A 25,408-nucleotide genomic window follows, 5' to 3' on the forward strand; every position below is an offset into this window, starting at 1 on the left:
TGCATCTAAAGTCAGCCAATGTATACATAACCGTACCTGAATGGTACATACCAGGACGTTTTTAAAGGATACTGCCCGCGTGACCATTTTTTGACCATTATTTCTGATGGTGTAACATCTATTCAACCGCATTATGAGCTGTCAGGTAACTCTTGGATGCTGATGATCAATCCTAACATTCCCGTTTGCTAATATTCCCTAAGTATGGTATTTATTGCTAATGTTTTACCAGTATAATTTTGTCTTGTGCATTATTCAGTCTTGTTTATTATGAAAGCATTGAAACAATAGGGATTTGCATAATGCCAAATAAATGATTTTGTACAAAAAAGACTTCTGGATATCTTGTTCTCCTTTTCTTAGAAAACCAAAGAGCAAATAAACAGGAACTGATAATAGCTGGTTTCACCCCTATGGTTTCACCAGAGGAAGCAGACAGACCTGTTGGTTTGGAGGGAGGGAATGTGAGAAAAAAATGCAAGCCTATGTAATGGCAACATCAATTAAATAAACAAACAAACAAAAACAAACACATACTAGAGTGTGTGTGTCACCTAACAATACAACCAAGGTGCCACTGGTGAACATTTTAGTGGGAAAGATCAGCACTGTATGTGTCAGGACAGATGAGTACGTCATCATCCATACACACAACGCACAGTGTTAGAAGGTTAGGCTAGTTGTCATGCTTGAATGTGGGTAGGGACACCACCAGGACAAAAGTGCGAGGGAACACAACAGTATTTGTTTGTGTCTATCAGGAAAGTGAAAGAATGTCTGCTGGGTGGATCTTTGAAGACACAGTGAGTTTCAGTTAGAGACACCCATTCAATCCTGTCACACATTTACTCGCCGCTTGAACAACATGAAGACGCTTTTCAGTCTGCTCGTTATACTTCTCACTTTACACTCAGGTATGTGGTTTTAATATAAAGTTCGTGATAAATTGCTTGATTATTTCTTTTTTATTTATACATACATTTGTGGTATGTTCGTTTTCCTACGAAAAGGTCATTTTTAATTCTTGTGAAATTATTTGACTCATGTGTTTGTTTATGTCTGGTAGAAATTGGGAAGAAAGTTAAGATGATATTTCAGTGCGAATTAGGATGGTTAAATAGAGTAGCTCGGCTACTAAGCCTTTTCGTGTAACTAGTCACCGTTAATAATTAACCCAGATGTAATGTGTGTCGTGTAAACAGTTTCAAGGACAGTAAGTGTTCACCTTTCTATTTAAATCTCGATTAGTGATGAATTGCCATATAACTTACAAAAAAGTTGAAATTGCTTAAATTATTTTGATGAGTTAAATTCATGTAATATGTTGCTGTGACTCAATTTACGGTATGTAAATAAATTACGTATTAATTGTAAATAAATGTACTGTCCTAAAAAAAATCATGTTTTGGTCTTTGGCAGTAAATACACTGCAGTGTTATGTATGCAGCTCCTCAACATCTAATGATGACTGCAACAAGAACTCTCAGGAGTGCCAGGCTCCCTTTGACACCTGCATGACCACTGTCGCCAAATTAGGTAAGCGAATGCCTTAAACTCTTTGAAAAGTGCTTTTGGGCAATTAATTGGGAAGCGTTTCTGTAACTCAGTTGGTAGCTACAGTATAACATTGACATCCATAGACTGTAAAAAGGGTTTCATCATCGTACGCACCTACGAGGTTACGCGCCTGAGTGAACTTCCGGTGTTGTGTCGAACTCAGTTCCCCCTATGTTTCCCTTTAGTGTGGTGCTTTTATAGCGTTTTCATCACGTTACATTTAGAAAGATTAAAGATTTGAATTGGTTATACTAAAAAGGCATAATATCATGTATTTTATAATACAATTTATTAAATATTTCATCCATTTGACAGTTTTCTATTAGGGTATTCTTTTAAAATATAGCCTGTCTTTTTCTTTTTTTTCCTTTACTGGTTGTTTTAAAAATGTGATGTTTGCATACATAATTAAATAAATATTATACATATAATATGATTCATACTGTAAAAATAATTGACTTACCATTAAGAACAATACAGATACATTACAGAAATGCACACATATACATCTCAGTAGCCATTAAAACTTTAAATATATAAATAATAAAACCTATAACGTGATAAAAACGCCATAAAAACACTACACTGAAGGGAAAAATAGGGGGAACATAGGGGGAACAGACTTCGACACAACACCTGTCTGATTTATTTATCGGCCTGGCTGGCGAGTTAGGGTTAAACTGATCTCTAAAGCAAATAGCTTGTCGAAAATTAAAAGTTTCAGTTCCCTAAAGACAAAAGGAGACGACGAGCATGGATCACTGCTGTGCAGAGAAATTTAGCAGCTAGGCAATAATTCAAGGACGTTTAGTTAACAATATATACATTGATTTTACACAGTAACGTTAGCTCAATGTAATAGTTGATACGCCTTATATGAATGAAGGTAATTTACTTGTCATTAATTTCCTTTGTTATCAGAAATAAACTACTATAAAAGGACTCTGTTGTTATTGATTCTATGTAGAAGTCTACCGGTAGTTGCGTTTAGTCCACAAAAGCCATTTGTGTAGGTGCTGCTTAAAACCGTCTATATAAAAGTGTGTGTCAAATGTGTTTGTTTAAAAAAATGGAAATTAAAACGAAAAGAGCATACTCATAATCAGATAAACATAAAATGATCATCTATCTTGAGTAAAGAGTTCTGGTAAAATATTTCTAAAGCATTGAACTTAGATAAGAGATATCAGTTGATCTTAGTTTTGGTCTGTAGACTATTCTAATGTAAAAGTTTTCCTGCTATAAAATTCAATTTCCAGTTTATCACGATCATGACGACAACACAGCTATTCAGCACTACACTGGTGAAAGTAAAAAAGTTGGATTTACTTAAAATGTTTTTTACTTGATTGGTAACACTTAAAATAAGTGAAAAATTTAAATGTACATTTTCTTTTTAAATTACTTTAATTGGTAACAACAACAAAAAAAATGTAAGCCTTTTCACTTACATTTTCCCCTAGTGCTGGGCAAAGATTAATTGCGATTAATCGCATACAAAATAAAAGTGAATTTTTGCCTAATATATGTGTGTCTACTGTGTGTAATTATTATGTGTATTTAAACACCCACACATACATGTATAGTACATTTCAGAACATTTTTATTGATGTATCCATTTTTATTGTTAATATATAATATATAAAAATATAAATATATACACACGCGCATGTAAATGTTTCTTAAATGCAAATATGAATGTGTGTGTGTATTTAAATACATAATTACAAACAGCATACACTCTATGGATGTCAAAAAAAAATCACTTTTATTTTGTATGCGATTAATCGCAATTAATCTTTGCCCAGCACTACTTAAAATTACTTAAATTGGTAACACTCAAAAAATAAGTTTATTCAACTAAATGTTTTTTTTATTTCACTTTTTACAGTGTATTTCATAATATTTAGCATGTAGAAATGATTTTAGAGACACCCTTAAGACTGTAAAGACATCATCATAGATGAGTCACAGTCCAGTGAGTGAACAAGAAGGTGGTGTGTAATCTAATAAAACAATAATGTCATAAAAGTGAACTGTAAATGACAGGCAACTGATTTTCAAATTAGGCAATAATTCAGTGCCTTAGGCTGATGGGCCAACCAACAGACTGTAATATGACATGTGGAAAAACTTGAAAATGTCAAATGTCTTTGTGATTCTAGGAACGGTTAAAGGCATTGCGAAGACCTGTACCAATTCAAAAATCTGTACAGGGGCTGCATCCGTGGCCACCGTGGACAATAGTGGAAACGGCGTTTCAGTTTCTTGCTGTAACAGTCGTCTGTGCAATTACAGCGGAGCTACGAGTATTAAAGTTCACCGACTGCTGATGCTTCTGCCGATGTTCCTCGTGTCCCTTCTCATCAAACAGTACACATGAGGAGTTAATCACATCACATCCTGGACTAAACAACTTTGTTTATAGACAATATCTTCACTGAGAATTCACCTACTGAGCCTTTAATCATCATGAAAACTTATTGATTTGGTAACAAGCAGATATTTGTTTTTGATTTAAACATTAAGTTAACAAGTCAAGATTATTAACACTAGATTGAAGACTATTAAGATGAGAAATGCATTACATGGGAGTGAAAATTCCAATGAGTTTGTTTATCTGAGAATCTCAGGAACTCGAAACTAGCAAGACGTGCAAAAATACTAGGGCACGTGAAAACAAAAGACTGTGTGTAATATAGTGTTAACACAACCAGGGGCGCGGGAAGTGGGGGTGCTGGGGGTGCTGCAGCACCCCCTGGTGGCAGAGATTTAAAACTGCGATGACAGTAAAATTATTTCTTATAAATATCTCTTGATTTTGGTTTGTTTCTGTACAAAGACATTTTGTATGCCATGTTTTGGGTGTGTGATGAAGAGAGGGATAATTTTAGTAATTTTAAAATGATTTAATTTATTTCAGTGTATTAGCCAGATTCTATCAGATTCTGTCTTGACGACGTGATTGCATTCAGCCGATATGCTGTAATAGGCATAAGCATTACACACAAGCACGCACACTCACAGCCACATACTGAACGCCGAATGAGTTTATCTATCAGCTTCGCAATGTCTCAAAAGAGAATTTTGGATTTTTTTCAATCACACAACGCAAAATTCCCGAGGACTAGTTATTAAGGCATGTATTGCTAATACATTTTTACAATGATTCGCATTGATTTACAATGGTCGCACTATATAAATAACATTTTAGTTTGCATGCGTAAAAAGTGCATGCAACAATGAAACACATATAAAACGAACAAGAATGAACTGTGGAGTGTGGTTGGCCTATATGAGAAGGTCTAAAATAATTTAGCATGGTTTTAGAATATATTTTAATCAAAATATGCTGGCCCATTTTGATATTTTAAACATATTCCAATGGAAAAATGCGTCCAAGCTAAGGTAGATTCAGCAAACGATTTTCTAGTTCGTCATCTTTTCAAAAATATTTAAAAATATAGCCAAATTGTTTTGCGGTGTTTAACGCACTTGTAAATGTTACAGAACATGTGCTTTATTGAATGAAAGTATAAACGGTTGAATTAAATTATTAAAACGACGTAAAATGAACTAAATTATATATGTACAATAAGGAACATGCATGCGACATTTAAAAGGAATTTCAAAAAAATATATAAATTATTCCCATGCATCGATTTTAATGTTAAACGTCTATAAATTCAAATGAATCCATTTGGAATATATTCCGACAATTTAGGACATGATTTTGGAATTTTAAAGTCGAAAAATATCTTATTTTTACACCGCAGGAGGCATGGCAAAGGGAAACAAAACTTAAAGACACAAATATTACATTTACGTGTAAAAATAGAATTAAATGAAACCCGTGAATTGAAAGGTCCACTATAATCGCGTATATTAACTCGAGTAATGTCAATAAAGTTATTATGTTAGAGTTTAGAAATAACTTAACCAAAGGACAACAAAAAGGCGTACTACTGGGACCAGTGAGAATGCATATGTGTACATAAACTGGTTCCATACCTCCGACTTTCCTCCAAACTTGCTCAAAGTTAATTCTCCTGTTTTTCTTTTTTCTTTACATCTTCAAACTCCGTGTTGCACTTAAGCTCCACCATACCGCACAGCATGTCCGGTGCGTGATGCGTGCCAGAGGAGACTCTGTACCTGACTCGCGTTGCATTTTGTAACTTTTACAAATCATTTTGTAATTTGTAATTTGTGTAACTTTTTGGAGACATTTGTTACTTTGGCCTAAATATAGTCTATATATAATATTTCTGATTATAGCTTTCTCCCCAATTGTGCTAATAATGATTAAAAATATGCTTATATCGGCCCGGCCCGAGGATAGTAGCGGAAAATAACGTCCTGGGCAGAGAATCTCTACTATGTTGCAATAGGCTATATAGTTTGTATGCCCCGTCAGCTCAGCTGTAGGCTACTTCATGGATGGGAGGGGCGAGTGATTTTTTTAAAAGAAGACATAGGTAGAGTGGTCTGCAGAATACAGAGCTTGTGAACAACATTAGAATTCTATAACTCTATTCTATTCTAAGTATTTTATTTTTTAAATACACAAGAGTGATGAAAAAGGTGACGTAGCAACAAATAAATTGTTAAAGAATTTATTTATCAAGAACAGCGGTAAAATAAATACACAGATCACAAACATACACAAGACACTTTTGTACTGTATAAAGGATGTGCAATCTTCAAACACGGTGATTCAGATCTCCTTAAAACATTTGTTCAGCTCCATTTTGTGATAACACTGTGTAAACAGGTCAGTTCACCTTAACTGAAGTCCTGATGACAAAACTGAAAACAACAGGAAACCTGACAGGGACGATAACTGTACAGAAGTGACTGTGACAGTGGCACACATTGAAAATCATTTGAAAAGTGTTGGTGGATATATAATATCCATATTGTATGGTGATTATCCTCAAGTCCATAGCCATATAATAACTGATAAAGCATGGGATGGAGGATATGAAGTTTAACATTCTTTTGCAAGGCATTTAGAAAAAATGTCCAGGTGCAAAAATGGCTCTACTGACGGTGAGTATGTCCAGCAAGTCTTCACAGTGATGTTTCTCCACTGAGCTCAATACAGAGTTTAGCGCCTGTGTCCGTCTGCACGATTAGCGTACCGGAAAACTGGCCCGCAGTAGCCGGTGTGAACTGCACGGGGAGGTTGATGTAGTGTTGTGATCTAAAGAGACACACACAAGTAAAAAAGGCATGAAAAAAGAAAGCAACTGGGCTGAGATGTTGGAGAACAAACAAATAAGACGGTCTTCCAAAAATCACTACCTTATAGGTCGTTTGTGCAAGCAGCTTATTATGATGTAGTTGCGTTTTAGGGATAAGCGCCCTCTAGAGGTCAGCAGCTTATTACAACCTGTGGTTAAGTGTCAAGGCCAAGTGTGCCGCACAAGCCCTAAAAAGTGAAGCAAAAACGTCTTGATCGCCCCCCCAGTGAATGGTCCCAGTATAGGTCATAAATCCTGCCTCCCCATGTTATTCAATGGGACTTGAGACTAACTAAAAAATTTAATTACACTTCAAATATCTTTTTTCCGAAGCTGGTTTCTGTCATTTACTGTAGTTTTTATCACGCTAATGTAAATTCAAATGTTTGTTTTCAAAATAAGTTTGTGTTTAGTTAGTTATTTAATGCTATAAAAACGATGGTGTCACGCCAAGATGTCAGCGCCGTATCGGGACACTCTTCTGCAGGCAGGGGGAGGGGCGGGGCTGTGTGCTCTACCCTCCACCGCCACTTTCAGAGTGTGCTTGTAGCAGCTAGGAGGCTGCTCAGGTTGCAGCAACAGTACAATTTGTCCAGTTAAAAGTTGTTCTATCACTGAAATAATTTTAGAGACATTATTTAAAGTTAAAAAAACTACATAGTGTTGCTATATATATATACACCAATATTAATACCGAACTAAGGTCCTGTGACTAAAATGTCACAGTAAAGCTGCAAATGATTGCAAGTTTCAGCAATGTGGCACATATTTCTTAATTTCTCTTTCCCATTCGTCTCCCCATGCACATACTGACAACCTATCAGGTGTCCCAACCCTTCAGAGGGTAATCAATGCGATGTTGTAAATAAACATGTTGTAAAAAAAGAAAAATATTGATATTTTAAATTCTATAAACTATATTATACAACAGTTCTTTGTGGTTCTCGAATCTGATTGGCTAAGAGGTATGCGATATTGTGCTGATATCGGCACTGTAACCGCTTCACCTTTCGTATCATTCCGCCACCTAGTGAATGGAGGTCCTAAGGAGGCTCATCTCTGAATGGAAAAACACAGACTCTCACTCTCCGTGTGTCTCATTAGTTTACTAGCTCATAAATCAGTCAGTGAATCCCCAATCGGAAGTTATTCCGTCAAAGATCAGCGCTCTTGGATGTTACGTTAAAGTTAATGGGAGAAATGTCTTGTCACATCGTGTGGACGATTAACACTTGGAAAGAGGAATATAAACACTCGTTTTTTTTCTGGAGCTATATTTCTTATCAGAACGCGAAAACACCGTGGAACTGCAGGTAAGCACCGCAGCTTTTAAATGTGGACATTGATCATTTACTTTATCGTGACGTGACTATTAAAACATGTTATAAAGATATCGCCACTGATATATTTATAAGCAGCATGCAAAAACATCTCTCTGACACTTATAAAAAACCGTTTTATATAGTACTGACAAGAACAAAGTTTAATAATAATAATCGAGTGCTCGTATCACGTTAAGAATAAATGAGAAAGCAATAGTAACGTTATACAAGTAGTTTTATTAACTTTTACCTCGCGCCAAAACAATAACAACACGAAAGACACTAAATATGAATTCAAAAACAAGTAATAGTTTGATCATGACACCAAATACTGCTGATTTGATCTCATTTTGACGATCATAAACAAACAAGGCCAACATGAGAGCCAGGGTATCTCTGTCAGAAATGTAGCCGAGAGAGGGCGGTGGTCAGCGGGGCGAGTGAACACTGACGTCCGCTCATGCTTTGGTTCTCATTCGTACCGAATCTCACCAAGCAAACGTTCAAACAGGCGCTATCTTTACTAATCGACTGCAGATTTAAATATAATACATATACATTCTTGACTGAACTAATCTTAAAACTACACTTTGTGACCACGAAACGGTAATATGAAGTACAGTAACGGCTTTTCCGTCCATTGAGTTGTTATGAGCTTCAAAGCAGCTGAAAGTTTTACCTGTCATTCTGGCCGCCCTCAAATCCGTGACAGAAGAAGTAGTTCTCAAACAAAGAGGCTTTTAAAATAACTCCGTTGTTGTTTTCTAGTTTTCGTTTTTCAAATGTGTGCCATCGATCTGTTGTATAAAAGCAATATCGCTCTCGGAGTCGTGTGACACAGCTCCATATCATCAGGGCTGTGATTGCCTCCGGCACTCGGCCTACGGCCTCGTGCCTCTGGCCTAATCACAGCCGTGATGATATAGAGCTATATCACACTCCTACTCGAGCGATATTGCTTAAATAACTAGCTTCCGGTACCTATTTTATTGCTAAAAAAACGTTATTTTGTGTATTTGGTGTAATACAACGTGTTCACGTGGTTTATGGTTAAAAAAAAACACATTTTCCACATACCGTACATTTTTGTAGCTCCAGATTTCTCTCCCTTTCTAAAACGCACAGATTTGAAAAGCTCGGTTTCCCTGATTGGCCAGCTAATTTGTACATTGTGATTTGCCTGAATACATCTGAAATCAGCTGGAAATGTGACGCTACTTACCATGTTTGAAAGATTCGCTCACAACGCAATGCTAACAGGAGTTAACTTACAGGCTGCGAGTCTGAAGCAGGAGGAATTATGATAATGTCGGTCTTGTCTACATCCCCAATCCCAGGAAGTAAACTGTTGCCTACAACCGGTGTGTTTGTTTTAGTCCAAGAAAAGAGATTTACGTTGGAGACGAAACTTCACGTCATTGTTTACTTTGGTGTGTACTAGTACATGTTAACGATATGCAAAAGGTACAAACCCCAAAGGAAATGTAAAATCGTGAATCTAATAAATAGTGCTTCTTAAGACAAGACAAGACTGATGTGTGTGTTAACATGCATCAGATTATGTTGCAACTCACAGAAAAAGCACTGGCAGACAGATCAACACAAACTACCAGTATAATTATACCTGCGGATGAGCTCAATCAGAGCCTTTGTCAGTCATTGGCAGCAGGAAGTGACATCAAAGTGTCAAAATCTCAACTTGCATTTAATTATTAAATTGACTTAAGAAAAATACAGACATACAAATTTAAGAGCACAAGAGAAAGAAGGTAACTTACCTTAATGAATAATTTGAATGCTTGATGTGGAAAGGCTCTTTAGGACTTATGAATTTTAGCTGTAAGTCAATTAGAAAAGCTCAAAGTAAGTCTCATGCCACACATACAGCAGCAGCAATGAAATCACTCCACACGTTCACAATCACATGCAATAACACAGTTAACAACAACAAAAACAACAACGTGAGGTGACATGACCTGAATATATTTATAGTTGATCATTTAAAGGACTAAAAATATTGCATGTTGAATTTAAAGCATCACATAGCAGGTGGGTGTGTTTTCTTTATTAGAGACTGTTATCTGATATATGGTTATGTGTGGACCATTTTGTTATAATAGTATGGTTTAGTGTTACTGTATTTCAGTTTAAATATAAAAACAATACATGCTCAAATTATGCAGGGTTTTGGTGAAAATTTGCTCCCATTTGTGTTATACAGCACTGCCAATCAAACACGCACACAAACATTTCTGAATTTGTTAATCAAAGTGCTTCAATGTTTCAGACAACTTCACATTTGATAAAAGTATCATCTTCCTATTGTTCATTGATGTGTAGCCATACAAAATGTCATGTTTTTGAGTCATGTGGCCTCACCTCATGTGTGTTGGAGGAGTTATTTCTGAAGTTAACCTTCAGTGTGCTGGTGGAGCCCACACGTGTTGCAGGAAATGTATACAGGCTTTGGGGTGCGTACACACCCCTCTTCTGGGTCTCAGTCTGGGACCTGCATGCCACATGACAATGAGAGAACAGCATTTAAATATCTTACCCATCAATATACCACACTGGATATAATGCATTTGCATTTAATCTCAGTCATTATGACCTATAAAACTAAAGCTCTGGTTAAATGATATGCAGAGGGATAGTATGAGGGTAAAACATGCACTCTTACCCTGTTTTTGAGCCTGCAGAATCCAGTCTCTTCCTGTTTTTCACAGCAATGTCTGTTTTAACAAGTGAGCAATTTTCTTTAACGCTGGCTTCCTCATCTGCATTTATGCCCTACAAACAGACACACAACTACATGAATACAGTGAATGACTATGAATACCAATATCAGCTCTGCATATACATTTTCCCCTCCAGACTATATCTATATTTCAGATATGATAATAGCACTTTTAGCCAACACATGATGGAGTATGCATCATAAACGTACAGTGCCACAAAGCTGGAAGCGGACACGGCTCTTGTGCTGGGGTTTGGCTGCTGGGTGACACTCTAAATCCCAAAACTGGGCATAATCCCCCCTGTCACGAGGTAGGAAAGTGAACGGCACCTGAATAGAAAAATTTAACAAAATGTTCTAGATAAAAAACAATAATAGTGAATAGTGTATACACAGCAGGACGTTTTCAAAATCCAAAAAGGAAGTTTATAATTGGCTGTTGTCACAGGCAACCAATTTTCTATAGTCTAGCCATCATTACAAAAAAATACAAATAATGATTGATATGCGACACAGACCTTCAACCTCTCTTGAATCCCCAGAGTCCCAGACACTTTTTCACATCTGAAGGCAGAGTATGTGGCGCGATAAACATCTCCGCTGCTATCCACACCCTAACAAAAAAACCCCAACATGATCAAAACCAATAAATCTTTGAGAATTTAGAGATTTAAAATTTAGCTTACATGCCAACACCCTTGACATACGGAGGAGCAAAAGAAGAGAGGTACCACCTGACCTCCTCTCCATGATTCTCCACCTCCAGACAACATTCTGCAATAGTAAAAAAGCAACAAACAATTAAAAAAATAATATTGTAACGTCTCTAAAATTAATTAGATTGTGTTGTTAAAGGTGCCAAATAATTGTTGTTCATTGTTCTCCGATATCTACATAAAAGGCTTTATCAAGTGCAAAAATGATCCATAGATGGTCTCACATGTCCATTTACAACCCTAGGATTTGCCCTCAGAATGAAATGGTCTATTATTACCTTATTTGAAAGGATCATGAATAATAATATTGAGCTCTGCTCTGATTGGCTGTTTCTCAGAGCAGTTCAGTAGTTCTGTGTGTATGTCAACAGACTTTATGTTTGAGCCTGTATCAGACGAAGATACGGCATTTGAGGAATAATCAATTGTTCGAAGATTGTTAGTGGACGTTTCTGAGTGGTAAGTTTGTGTTTTTTTCAGTATTGACCTGCAAAACTTAACTGTAACGCCAATAGAAGAACTTCAGTCTATTGTGCTAACTCGGCACTCGCAACTTTGTTGTTACAATGATAAAACCATTGTAATTAATTTAATTTGGGGGCGTACATCATGACTGTAACGTCACAGTTGGTGTCATGTTGAGATTGACTTGTTTTCCATAAGGAGAAGGAAACAATAGTGTTGAGGCTCATGATGTCACTACCATGTACAAAACTATTATTATTCATCTATGCCTAGATAAAATACAATTTTACATTCAACAGCACCTTTAACTAAATTAATTTTAGCTACCTGATGACTCTCCAGAGGCAGTAGGAGGGAAGACCAGTGTTCGGTTTTTAATCTCAACCTGAGGTTGGTTGCTGCTGCTCTGGGGTTTCTGTCCTGGTACAGTGGGGGTCGCAGCTTGAGGGGGCAAAGGGCACAGAGATCGATCTGTAGCACTAGCAGCAGACACATCCATGGCCAGATCCTGTCGGATCTGCACTTTAATGGACTGTGGAGGAAGAGCAAAACAATGGACGTTAAAGGATTATTCCATTTTCTTAAAAGAAAAATCCAGATAATTTACTCACCACCATGTCATCCAAAATGTTGATGTCTTTCTTTGTTCAGTCCAGAAGAAATTATGTTTTTTGAGGAAAACATTGCAGGATTTTTCTCATTTTAATGGACTTTAATAGAGCCCAACATTTAATACTTGTTTAAATTTAAGGCCGTTGTAATACACTTAACAGTTTTTTTTCAACAGAGTTTCAAAGGACTATAAACGATCCCAAACGAGGCATAAGTGTCTTATCTAGCAAAACGATTGTCATTTTTGACAAGAAAAATAAAAAATATGCACTTTTAAACCACAACTTCTGGTCTGGATCCGGTCGTGATGCGCCAGCGTGACCCCACGCAATACGTCATGACGTCAAGAGGTCACAGAAGACGAACGTGAAACTCTACCCCAGTGTTTACAAGTGTGTTGAAAGAGGACCGTTCCTATGTTGTTGTATGTTGAATAAAACTAATTAATGTCTTTGTGTCAGTTTATTGTTTATAATGGTCCACAAATCTAACACGTGACCTCTCTACGTCACTACGCATTTACGTTAGGTCGCGCTGGACCGGATCTAGACGAAAAGTTGTGGTTTAAAAGAGCATATTTTTTATTTTTCTTGTCAAAAATGACAATCGTTTCGCTAGATTAGACCCTTATGCCTCGTTTGGGATCGTTTATAGTCCTTTGAAACTCCGTTAAATAAAAAACTGTTACGTGTTGAGTTAAGCGTTAAGTGTTGGTGTCCATTAAAGTCCATTAAAATGAAAAAAATCCTGCAATGTTTTCCTCAAAAAACATAATTTCTTCTGGACTGAACAAAGAAAGACATCAACATTTTGGATGACATGGTGGTGAGTAAATTATCTGGAAAATTGAATATTCCTTTAAGGACAGGGGCATAGTTTCCCTTGGAGATGAGGGAAAGAACCCCCCCCCCATATTTATAGAATAATTAATTAAAACACATGTACACTTAACCCCCCCCATCCAGTATTTAAAGCAAACCTACGACCTTGAAAAGATACAGATCAATCTCTAAGCCAATGCTACTGTATGAGAGTTCCATCAGGTTTGACATTTAGGGGTTATTTCCCAGACAGGGCTTATTCTAATCACAGACTAAAATGCATGTTTGAGCTGGCTTCATTTAAAAACATCTTACACTGACGTATCTTAACTCTTTCCCCGCCAGCGTTTTTAAAAAAGTTGCCAGCCAGCGCCAGCATTTTTCATGATTTTCACAAAAATTTTATGCCTTCCAGAAATTTTTCTTCTTTAAATATATTAACAAACAATATATCTTTATATCACCTCTCAAATATGGGTAGGTTACTTCAAAAACACTAAATTTTGGGCAAAAAGCTGAGATAAATCAATTTTTGTGAAGGACTTTTGATAGAGATCAGATGCAGAGCAATCTTTAAAACATACACGGAGTTCTTTCTCTTTCACGTGAGGCTTTACTTCTGGGTTGTATAATCCATCCACCTGGTGGATAAAAGCAGTATTGCAGAAAGCCAGAAATTCTCGTCATTGGCAGGGAAGCGTTTTCTCTTAATTGACGAGTTATCTCGTCAATGGCGGCGAAAGACTTAACATATATCAGTGTCACTGTCTCAAGATGCACACCAGTAAAGTTTTTTGGAAGGTACGTTTCAAAAAATTGCTTAAATGTCTTAATATAACCAAGGCCTAGTCATTGAATAATCTAAACCAAAGCAAAGTTACCTTCAATTATTAAATTGCAGTCCTGACAATGTCTAATTTTCATTATACACATTCAAAGACATTAGAAAACTGTCTAAAGATTGGGTTAAGACTACAGTCCTAATAACATTTCGGCAAGTATATAATTGAATAAAGTTTTGAGCTTTTATTTTTAAATCTAGAAAACAAACTATACATTTCTGCCTTCTTGTACAGCCCAATTATGTAACAGCAAATGTTAAAGTTTGCTTGTTTTTAAACATCCACAGGACATCATATACCTCGTCCCTCAGTTAACTGACAACTAGTGTTCAATCCAGAACATTTTTTAAAAACGCATTACTTCCTGCAGCATTTTGTGTCATGTTCGATGAACATAGGAAACAAGTACCGTCTGTTGATTATCACACTGTACATAGATCTGTCCACTCCAGGGCAGCATAGAGGATCTGCTTGCCAAGGATGGATTGGGGCTGATTAGGATTTGCAAGTGGCTCCTGAAAAGACAAAATGGTTTTAGCAATAAAAATATGTTTTAAAAAAAGTGCACTGTACTGTGTGTATAAATATGAATCTCATACTGGGGTTCAATGATGCCGTGCTGTGGAGTTATAGTCAGGCAATGTGCAGGCCAGGACAGCTCAAAGCTTAGCTCTCTGTTTGAGCGGTTCAGGATTTGTACATGCCTGGTGTCAGCAACACCATCTGCAAACAACCAATCAGATCAAAGGTTTTTGACTGCTTTTAAACCTCTGCACCCATCGAATGTATAACACCAGACATGCAGAGACTTTCAATAGATTAAATTCCTGCAGTTTGCAGATGACTCTTACTGATTGTGGGTGCGGTGAGGACCAGCTGATCAGGTTTGATGCTCCAGGTGTTCTCCAGCTTCGGCACAGGTTCTGTTGGGCTTAACGGAGGACCTTTGACTGGTAGCACGTCCAGGGAAACATTACTGATGTAACGGCCCGACGAGCCCAAACCACTGTATTGTAAACTACACATTAACTTCATAAGCATTTTGAAATTGGACACAAACTTTAAAATACCACATTGAAAAGTTTCTGGCAACTTTTTTAAACAATAGTCTGGATATCAATTAAAAAGTAAAAGAATGTCTTAAAGGAAAACACCACCGTTTTTCAATATTTTACTATGTTCTTACCTCAACTTAGAGTGAAAAAAGTTTGGTTTATATTAATTCGTCTAATGCGTGCACTTAAAGGGGACAGAAAATGAAAAACCATTTTTACCTTGTCTTTGTTGAATACTGGTAGTCTACTCGCATTCACAAACATACAAAAAGTGTTAGACATGTTAAACATCTCAGTCTCGAATAGAATAGAAATTCCTCTTTTAGAAATGTCAGCCAGAAAACGGCCCAATCTGAAAAACTGATGCTTATGACATCACAGGCATCTCACTGCCCCTCCACTTTAAAATAATTGGCTACATTTTTTGAGTGGCAGCAAAGTCAGCCAATCAGTAATGAGATTGCAAAAAAAGCCAGTAGGGGGAGCCAAATTGGTGCAAAACCACTTGTTTAAAATCCCCCACCCTAATAGAGCTATCTGAGAGAGGTTTTTAGGAAGCTTCTAAGGCATTACAGACCCAAACAAAAAAATTTTGTCTACATGTCAGATCACAGAACAAGGATAAATACCCCGTTCAATCATTCTATGTCACCTTTAATCTTTGTACAGCATGTCGTGAATGTGTTAGCATTTAGCCTAGCCCCATTCACTCCTTAGGATCCAAACAGGGATGCATTTAGAAGCCACCATGTTTTCCCTATTTAAGGACTGTTACATGAGTAGTTACACGAGTAAGTATGGTGGCACAAAATAAAATGTGGCAATTTTTTAAGCGGATAAAAAATTAGAACTATATTGTATTGTATTGTATGGTGGAAGAGCATTTAGTTTGCAGCACTTCGACCTTGGGTGCAGTAACGTCATCACTCCCCCTCTCGCTCAAACTCAGTAAAGTAGAATATTGAAAAACTGTGGCATTTTCCTTCATATTCATAACACAAATACGCTGTTTGAGCATTTATTTATAAATGAAGTATACTCTGATGACCTATACCTGTCTGATTCAGAAGTGTGCCGTTGTGTAGGTCTGATGGACTCCATATAGTCGCTCTCTCCAGAGTCTGATGTTTCCAAAGTACCAAACAAGGACAACATCACCTTGCTCATGTTGCCATAGAAAATCTGAGCTTCATTTGGCCGCTGAGGCAGATCATAGGCTGAAACAAACCAATAACTCAGTGAGGTTACTCTGTTCAGCTTATAAGGAAACTGTGAGAAAACTGAAGACATCTAACTAGAAATATATAAGTTTCCATACCAGCAGATTGTCCTCTTACCTTCCTGAACCTGCTCCTCTCCTAAAAATGTTTCGTCAAAGAGGATATTCTTCAACAAACTGTTTTCAGACAGGACTTTCATTCCTGCTTCTGGTTTGATTTGTAGTAACCTTTGATAAAAATACCAGAAGAAAATACAAAATGACATTATGTTTTAGCATAGCACAAAGTTTAAAAATAAACTGCATTCTTGTAATAGATCAAATCCACACTAAGGCCCAATCCCATTTCTCTGTCTTACCCCTACCCCCTACCCCTTAGTTTTGCATGTTCACGAGAGCGAAAGGGCTATCCCAATTGGTCCTTACTCTCACGTGAACATGCAAAACTAAGGGGTAGGGGTAAGACAGAGAAATGGGATTGGGCCTTAACTTGTACATCAGAAACAATTTTTGCTGACAAGTTCATTTCTATGTTGGTTTTAAAAAGCACCTATTATGCCCATTTTACAAGATGTCACACAAGTCTCTAGCCTGACGTTGCCATACTCAATTCTAGTCAGAATTTGAGTCTGATACCGCTCCATTGAGCTATAATTATGAGGCGTGTCTCAACCGAAATATGCCTCTGCACTCAATTGGATAGACCTACGACCAATCAGAGCAACCGAGTGTGTAACGCATGTTGAAATTACGTCTTTGCAGCCTGACCGAACTGGTAGTTATTCGCTACAATGACACTAACATTGTGATTATACCGAGTTAGCGAATGTACATCAACACCTATTATGTTTACAACATTTCGTTTATATCACAACATGAAGTATTTACTAAGTCATAGAGTAAGACTATCTCTTACCATTTGTACGTTAGGTGAACTTCATCCACGGCGATAGCCATTACGTTTGCTTGAAAATATTGGAGCCTAGCATGTCCCTCCACTCAACCACGATTCCGGGCTTCCGAGAAGAAGCTGGCAACGACCGCTAATTATATCCATCTCGTCGTGCACGCTGAGTTGCATCGCCGTGATAACGTTAGCCATTTCAGTTGCGACCAACTTTTGCCAAATAGGACATCAACAAATGCCCTGCTCGCGTTTCTCTGTTCCTCTTTTAAAATCAATGCTCTGTCGATATCTTTTAGTACAGACTCAATGTCAGAATCCACACATCTGAACTCTACAGCGGCAGCCATTCAACACACGCGCTCTTTGGTGACGTGGTTCATTACGTTACTGTTGATTATCTGTCCATCACCGTATAAAGCCCGCCCTCACAATTTGATTGGTTCGACCAGCATTTGTCCTAAAATAGTAGCTCCTCAACGTAGAAACCCCAGACCCATCTTCCCGTTTACAAAATCTTGTGGGCGGGGCTAAGATGGGCTGGCACCCAGGCTAACAAGTCTCAGGTGTGTCTTGAAAATGCCTGAAGTTTCAGCTCAAAATACCCCACATATAATGTATTATAGCATGTCCAAAATGCGCCTATTTGGGTGGGAGTGCTTGTCATGCGTGTAACTTTGAATGCAAATAACCTACTGCACTCACAACCTTACCAACAGACATTGGGCGCTATGAATATAGTCTGAAATGCAAGTATTTTTAGGCGGATTAGTGCAACAACATACCAACACAACATTTAGAAAAGCTTTTGGGAAAAATGAACAAGTCAGTCAGTGGCTGTGAGCGGAGCTTCATTAGTGTGACATCACATTAATGACAAAATCAATACAGCATGTCTAATAAAACAGTTTAATTAAATGGAGTTTAAAAATAAGTAGAGGGTGGATTTTTCTCACTGTAGGGTTATTGTGTTCACACACTGCCAACACACATGAATGTTCAAATACCTTGTAAAAGTGGATTTTGCATAATAGGTGCCCTTTAATCAGAACATAAGCAAAACTTTTTTTTAAATCAGTCATGCATATTTACAGTTGAGAAGTTCGTCACTAACTTTCTGAATTGCTGTCGAGAGACTTCATCACCACAGAAGAGACAGATGGTGGCAAGAAGAGCTGCGCCAGACTGACAGAGAGCCTGCTCTCTGCGTGAAGCCTTCATCGCTATTGTGATCACCTGTAGACACAGCACTGATAAATCTTCAAAGTTCAAACTAAAAAGCAGTGAGAGAATAACAATCCAAACAGCAAGATAAAAGTTAATGCGTAGACAAGTCATTTTTAAGTAAATGTGAACAATTGAAAGATGCACTTCTCTCACCTCCTGTGTTCTCTCCTTCAGAACGAACTGTGAAGGGGACAGGCTGATGATAGTTGAATCCATGACGGTCCGATTTTGAAGATCACTGTAGGGTAAAGCTTTCACAAAGGCAGCGCGTGAACCAGTGTTCCTCACACAGACACAAAGCTTACTGACACGGCCTTCCTGCACTCCGCTCAGCGTGGCCACATAGCCGTCAGAACGCTTCCTCAGCTCCTCCAGGATCACATTACTGGTGCCACCATAACCTGACAGAGGGATCTGAAAGCATAATCCATGTTTATGTTAAAACACATAATGGTGTTGTTCATACAGGTAGCAAAAAACACTGTTTTTGGTTATGGTGTATCTGACTCCATTCTAAAACCCCTTAGTTGCTTACAACCCACTTGCAGTCCAGTTTTGACAAACATGATGCAAACCATGTAGGTTTTGAAACTGTATTAAAAGTCTGAGATTTTAAGAGAACAGTTTAAGGAGCGGTTCACATTTCACATCTAAAACCACAGAGAAAACACAACTGTGTCGCTCTCATCCTTTCCTATGTGCTTTTGAGAGGGTTCCCACACCTTAGCTAACTTCAAATTCAAGGACCTTTCAAGGACTTTCCAGGTCCAATACTTTCAAATTCAAGGACTTAAAGTGGGGACACATTTCAAGTGAGAGCAAGGTTACATCGTGTTACATTTTAGGATACATTGTTACAGTTTCCTTTTGAGGGAACTTGCGCTGCGTCACTGCGGTGACACTTTGGGGACGCCTCCAGGGGTAAGTGTGTCTCTGTGTACATCAAATTCAACCAATGAGAGGCTTTACGACAAAGGGCGATTCGGAAGCCAAGAAGTATATCGCTATCTGAAATATTTCCAAAGACGGGGTTTCCAAAGGGTCGCAGGAAGGGAGACGCAGCGTCTCTTTCCCTTCCCAGGGAACAACAGTTACATATGTAACCCGAGACATTTTCATGTGCCAAACACAACTATGCAAAAAAGCATTTTGGTATGAATCAACATTCGCTTACAGAAGATATAAGCATTTGAAGCGAACAGTTTAGCACATGTGCTAAAGTTTAGAATTTTATGATATCATCCTATACTACACAGGGAATAATATGCCTTTTTTCCAGAAAACTTCTTGCATAAAATAGATTAAAGCACTTTCAATAACCTGTATCTATGCATGAATATTTTCAAAAACTTCCCAGGGCCTTGAATTTTTTTCCCTAGATTCACAAATTTTCAAGGACCTGTGGGAACCCTGTTTTGGGCGCACCATTTTGAAAATGTTCAACTGGCTGCGGCACCCTATTTGAGCGCACATCTACATTTGAAATGAAGTATTTGCGCGCACAAAAAAATGTGAAATGGGAACCTCTTCAAAAGATACATGATGCATAAATGTGTATATAACCTTGAAATGTCTCTAATACAGATTTGTTAGACAACTCAACTTTCAGTTCGTTCAAATTTTTTCTAAAACATGGAACCCAATGAGACGCTCAATGTCACACCTGATGCAAATCACATGTGTTTATATTAACAATTCATGAAGCTTTGTTCATACTACTCACAGTGAACTTGACACCAGGCTGGGAAGCACGTGCAGCAGACTGCTTGATCTCCAGTTTGGCCAGCATGGAGGCAACACGGGTGGGAGCAAATAGTAGATGAATGGTAATATCCTCTTTAGGCTTAATTAACAGCTCTCGGTTACGTGTCAGGCGCTCCTCTGGGCCGAATGAACTTTGCAGCTGAAGATATGAGAAGAAAAATAAGAAAAAAGGGATATATAGATGTGCAATTGAGTTTTCCATTGGTGCTTTATAACAAGTGAGAGTTGGAGAAATCTGACCTGGAAACAGTCTTGATCTTGACCCCTGATGAGAAGTCTGAGTTGCTGTGAAGTAGCAGGGGAGTTATTCCTTAGGACCAGTTTCTGTTGCCTACAAAGCAATGACCACATTTATTTCACCTGCATTTTTACATATCTAAAGCACCTTTTTGAATAGCTGTGTGTACTTACACAGCTCTGCCCAGTGTAACCCCTCCCCACGCCATGAATTGTTTGTTGGAGAGGATGGGTGGGACTTCGGCCTGTGGTAATACAGCAGACGGGGATGCCATCTTTCCAGAAACCCCCTGGACAATTTCTCCGGTCATGGACACCTCGTACTGCGGTCCACCAGGCAGAACCAGAATTGTCAACATGCTGAGAAGAGAAGTAACATCATGTGAACTTGCAAATACGTGTGTTTATTACTCAAGTGTGAAAAAAACAAAATAAACAAGGTCAACAAAATCTACACGGATGAACATACCTCTCCCTATGTTTCTGTGTACCCTGAGCAGTGAACGAGACCACAACAGACTGTTCATCTCCGGCTCTCAGAGTCAGTTCTTCTGGTTTCACCGTAAAGCAGCCATCACCATCATTACTCTGTCAATCAGTCGAAAACACAATAAAACATTTGTCAGAAAGCACTGCAAAGGCTAAGAGACACGGAATGGATATAATGAAATCATAATATTACAGTTTAATGCAGTAGTCATGAAACCTGATGCGACTTATCAATTTAAAGTGTATTTAGTGTCAGTATGAGTTTGAGAACGTAAAACTGAAATATGAGGTACCTTTAGCCTGAGCAGAACGTCAATGTTGCCTGCGTTCTTTAATGGAAGTGTCTGCTTAGCTGTCTGACCCAAAGGAGCTTGAAGATACACCGCCTGTACAGACATTTATACATTAAATGATAGAATAACAACTATAAAGATGACCCATAGTTTTATTATTAGGTTTCCACATTGGAAACACCAAAGTCAGGGTGTGACTTAGGTGTGATCCATTACCTGTAAGTCTTTGGGTGCGTGCACTCTGGGAGTGCCGGACCTCGCCCTCAAAGCTACGCTATGGATCACATGACTGGGGCCTGGACTGTCCACCTCAACATCAACCCGAGCACTGTATTCATCAGCCGGCCCCAACTCGCCTGCATCAAACAGAGAGCAGACTAAATGTAAATCGAGATTGCATGGTCAAACATGGCATGGTTTTGGTTTGTATACATACCTGAACTTGAAATGTACTTCTGGGGAGCGTTGAAATGAACCCAGACCAAAAAGCTTTCTTGATTCTGAGGAAGGCATGAGGTATTTAAAAATCCACTTCGCACAAAAAAAAAACATTTGTAGAAAGAAAATCCTTTACCTCTGCATAACTGGCATGCAGTACATGGTTTATAACTGATGAAGTTGAATGCGAGGTCAGGTTCGAGCCAGAATGAAGGGAAACATCTGTGGTCATGGCAACTGGGCTTTTAGATAGGCTGAAACAATGCCATGCTGAGGCATTCTACAGGAGAAAGAAGATTAAACATTACAACAAATACAAGGCTGAATGTTTCATCTCTGTAATAAAGTTTGATGTTTCTATGAGTGTTCGTTTTGGAACCTGGTACATTTTCTACCTGGGTTTGGTTTGTTTAGGTATGTAAACACGACAATCACGCCCGCACTAAAACAATCGGTTCACGATCACCCGAACGAGGTAGTCTCGGCACAACTGCAAACAAACTCTAGAGCTGTCTGCTTGTGGTGAGACCACAATCCAACCCAACGGACCAACAAACCACTCTGAATGTGACGGGTAATGGTGTGTAAGCTGCAGCTAAATTTCGCAAATACAGATGCATAACAATACAAACATTTACAAGTTGTCTCAGACGAGAGAACTCACTCAGTGATTAAAAGGGGACATAACATAAAAATCTGACTTTTTCCATGTTTAAGTGCTACAATTGGGTCTTCAGTGATTTAATCAACCTAAAAAATGTAAAAAAAAGAACAACCCAGTAACTTAGTTTTGGTAAACCATTCTCTGCAAACATGTGAAATAATAGGTCATTGAAACTTGGCTCCCCTTGTGATGTCAGAAGAGTATCTTATTATATTACCACCCTTTAATCTTCACTACCCAATCACAGCTCTGCCATTTAGTGCACAGAAAGGGAGAGAAAAAAATATTGACAGCACAATTGAGTTTCAATTTCAACAAAACACCATTATTGCAGTCAGTGTTTGCATTTCATCAACTCATTTGCATTTAAAACTGCACATATTTACTCACCTACAAAGTGTCCATTTTAAAATGCTATAATAAATAATCTGTGAGGTATTTTGAGCTAAAACTTCACATACGCACCCTGGGGATCTTTAAAAAAAATCTAACAATGACCCCTTTAAGGGCGCACTTACACTTTATTTAACCAAACCCGGTTGCAGAGGTGCAAGTCTGTGGGGGAATGGGGACAATCGCGCTCGGGCACGATTCAACACAATCAAGGCTAAAATGAGTGCAACCTAAATAATTAAAAACCACTATAAAGAAACCCACAGCTGTTGTCTGACAGATGAGACACGATCGGAGTCCAGTAACATACATGAGTGCATTCTAACCAATGAGGGGACACTTTAATCTAATGCGAGTTTTATTCACAAGTTTTAAAATAGATCAAAATTTGTGAATAAAACTAAAATCCGAACCAAAAAGAAAATTCAATGGAAACAAATTTAATCACAATTTCGAAATAAAACAAACAGTCTACAGGTTTGAAAACACCCCAAAAGACTCAAACTGCAGTTTAAACATTTTCCAAAACCAAATGCATGATATCTCACTGACCGCACTGATAACCAGTCGGATTGGCACAGTAGCATGAGTCCTGTTGACCAGTTTGAGTGGCAAGGACTTGGCACAGCCCACCGCCAGGTCCCCGAAATCCAAACAGCCCGTCTTTCCAACATCCACCTATTAAAAAAAAAAAACGTGTGTCATTAAAGAAATGGGTAAATAGAATGTCTAAAATAATCATTAATGGAAAAACACTTATGACTCACAAATAAAAGCTTATAAACAATTCTATGCACTTTTAAACCTCACCTCTATGGCAGGGTTTTCAGCGATGGCTATTAGCACCACTTTCTTGGCAAAGACTTCAGCGTGTGCCACAGTCTCAGTCTCTGCAGATGCAGGCCAAGATGAAACACTAAGAGTACATTGATAAAGCCCAGCCTTAGGAGCTATAAACAACACCTTCTGCTCCTCTGTACATTTGGGCCCGATTATAGTCTTATTCTTGACTATCAGCCACTGGAATGGCAGAGACTCCACCTGTGAGGCAATGAGTATTATTTGTAACTACAAATTATGCACAAACAATTCTGAAAACTAAAAAGCTTGCTTCACAAAAATTTCAATCTTTCTTTTTTATACATTTTTTTTTACCTTCTCTCCATCTATGGACAGGCTTGTGACAGAGATGGAAACTTGTTGCCAGCGCTCAGAAGGGTTGAATATGTTTAGTGACGTCTGAGAAGCAATGCCCACACAGCAGGCACTGGGAAACTTCAACTCATTAGGAACAACCACTTGAGCTAAAGTGTGAGAGAAAATAATAAATAGTAAAGAAAGTGCAGAAACTCTTTTAAATTTTCCAAGATTTGTTGAATGATTACAAGCAGCAGTGTTGATATGAGGACGCACATATTAGGGTTCATCCAAACAGATAAGAAAGGTATTAATAAAAAATATTTAGACAGCAGCTTCATTATAACTAGAGGGTCATGTACATTATCAAAAACAGTGCACTCACTTCTAAGGTCTGCAAGGTCTCGAGCAGCCCATGACCCAACACTATGTTGCCCATAAGCCTTTCCAACCGGATACTGAGGAGGATGATGCTGCTGACCAGCGTTCATATAAGCAGACTGAAGACTTGATGCACCAGGTACATGCATATGACCCATCGGAGGGTTTGCACCAGGCATTCCAGCCGATACTCCATACAAACCAGACGGCCCACCTAACTGATAGGCCGGAGTATGCAAAGGTCCCTCTGAGCTCAGATATTGCGGTGTCTGCTGAGAACCAAAGAGTGAATGTCCCGTTAGAAAGTTAGGCACAGTGGAGGGTAGGGCACCCTGGGAACTGTAGCTTCTGGGTGCCCCATAGGTCAAATCATCTGGGATGCCAAAATGAGATCCAGATCCCAAGACGTGAGGCAACCGTTGCTCTACAGAGGTTCCAGGTGGATGCTGAATGTTCAGATTGCTCAAGTACCCAGACTCCCCTTGAGGATACAACCTTTGCCCAGGTTCAGAATGGCGGTTGTCTTTAGCGTAACCATTTCCATAGCCTTTATTAAAGTCACTGTCATTGCGTGAGCCCAGCTCTGAGGTCTTTTGAGTCAAACCTGGAATTTCAGCATGGGAAAGAGGTTCTGGACTTTTTGGAAAACTTAAAGCATTTCCATTTTCAAACGGCTCCACTGGAGGTGTCGGGCTTGCTCTGATAATAGTGGTGCTTAGAGCCATGGAGGTGTTTTTCTGGAAAGGCAGAGAGAAGGGTTAGAGCCAAGCTGTTCAATGTACTTGCATCATTTTGACTATATAACACAGTGCATGCTCAGCAGCATAAAGAACATTTGAAAGATATTTTGTACATTTCATTACAAGCCCACAAACAACCTGCCAAGCAA

General features: G+C 38.3%; 2 protein-coding genes across 6 annotated transcripts in view; one reads left to right on the forward strand and one right to left on the reverse strand.

Annotated features, from left to right (window-relative positions):
- Positions 1 to 656: 656 nt before the first annotated feature.
- On the forward strand, positions 657 to 4,293 carry LOC129447751 (uncharacterized). The gene is made up of 3 exons (XM_055209570.2): positions 657 to 914; positions 1,420 to 1,536; positions 3,723 to 4,293. Exons 1-3 carry the CDS (start codon positions 866 to 868, stop codon positions 3,938 to 3,940), a joined length of 384 nt encoding a protein of 127 aa, XP_055065545.1. The 5' UTR covers positions 657 to 865; the 3' UTR covers positions 3,941 to 4,293.
- Positions 4,294 to 6,159: 1,866 nt separating this feature from the next.
- cep192 (centrosomal protein 192) overlaps positions 6,160 to 25,408 on the reverse strand; it is a 39,271-nt gene continuing 20,022 nt past the window's right edge. For 3 of the 5 annotated variants that reach the window (XM_073871907.1, XM_073871908.1, XM_073871906.1), the window contains exons 22-48: positions 24,524 to 25,256; positions 24,157 to 24,305; positions 23,812 to 24,042; positions 23,554 to 23,679; positions 22,081 to 22,224; positions 21,943 to 22,006; positions 21,723 to 21,862; positions 21,507 to 21,599; positions 21,194 to 21,312; positions 20,899 to 21,084; positions 20,728 to 20,818; positions 20,447 to 20,626; positions 18,877 to 19,137; positions 18,611 to 18,732; positions 16,711 to 16,820; positions 16,428 to 16,590; positions 15,170 to 15,336; positions 14,918 to 15,041; positions 14,728 to 14,833; positions 12,371 to 12,575; positions 11,555 to 11,636; positions 11,381 to 11,471; positions 11,073 to 11,192; positions 10,806 to 10,915; positions 10,505 to 10,634; positions 9,904 to 9,962; positions 6,160 to 6,763 (exon numbers count right to left, since the gene is read on the reverse strand). In XM_073871907.1, the coding sequence (XP_073728008.1) occupies positions 6,631 to 6,763; positions 9,904 to 9,962; positions 10,505 to 10,634; positions 10,806 to 10,915; positions 11,073 to 11,192; positions 11,381 to 11,471; positions 11,555 to 11,636; positions 12,371 to 12,575; positions 14,728 to 14,833; positions 14,918 to 15,041; positions 15,170 to 15,336; positions 16,428 to 16,590; positions 16,711 to 16,820; positions 18,611 to 18,732; positions 18,877 to 19,137; positions 20,447 to 20,626; positions 20,728 to 20,818; positions 20,899 to 21,084; positions 21,194 to 21,312; positions 21,507 to 21,599; positions 21,723 to 21,862; positions 21,943 to 22,006; positions 22,081 to 22,224; positions 23,554 to 23,679; positions 23,812 to 24,042; positions 24,157 to 24,305; positions 24,524 to 25,256 (4,239 nt within the window). In that variant the 3' untranslated portion in view covers positions 6,160 to 6,630. The remainder of the gene's footprint in view (positions 6,764 to 9,903; positions 9,963 to 10,504; positions 10,635 to 10,805; positions 10,916 to 11,072; positions 11,193 to 11,380; positions 11,472 to 11,554; positions 11,637 to 12,370; positions 12,576 to 14,727; positions 14,834 to 14,917; positions 15,042 to 15,169; positions 15,337 to 16,427; positions 16,591 to 16,710; positions 16,821 to 18,610; positions 18,733 to 18,876; positions 19,138 to 20,446; positions 20,627 to 20,727; positions 20,819 to 20,898; positions 21,085 to 21,193; positions 21,313 to 21,506; positions 21,600 to 21,722; positions 21,863 to 21,942; positions 22,007 to 22,080; positions 22,225 to 23,553; positions 23,680 to 23,811; positions 24,043 to 24,156; positions 24,306 to 24,523; positions 25,257 to 25,408) is intronic. The other 2 variants (XM_073871909.1, XM_073871910.1) reach the window with 2 other exon arrangements.

This window comes from Misgurnus anguillicaudatus, chromosome 10 (genome assembly GCF_027580225.2).
Source record: "Misgurnus anguillicaudatus chromosome 10, ASM2758022v2, whole genome shotgun sequence".
NCBI classification, from domain to species: Eukaryota; Metazoa; Chordata; class Actinopteri; order Cypriniformes; family Cobitidae; genus Misgurnus; species Misgurnus anguillicaudatus.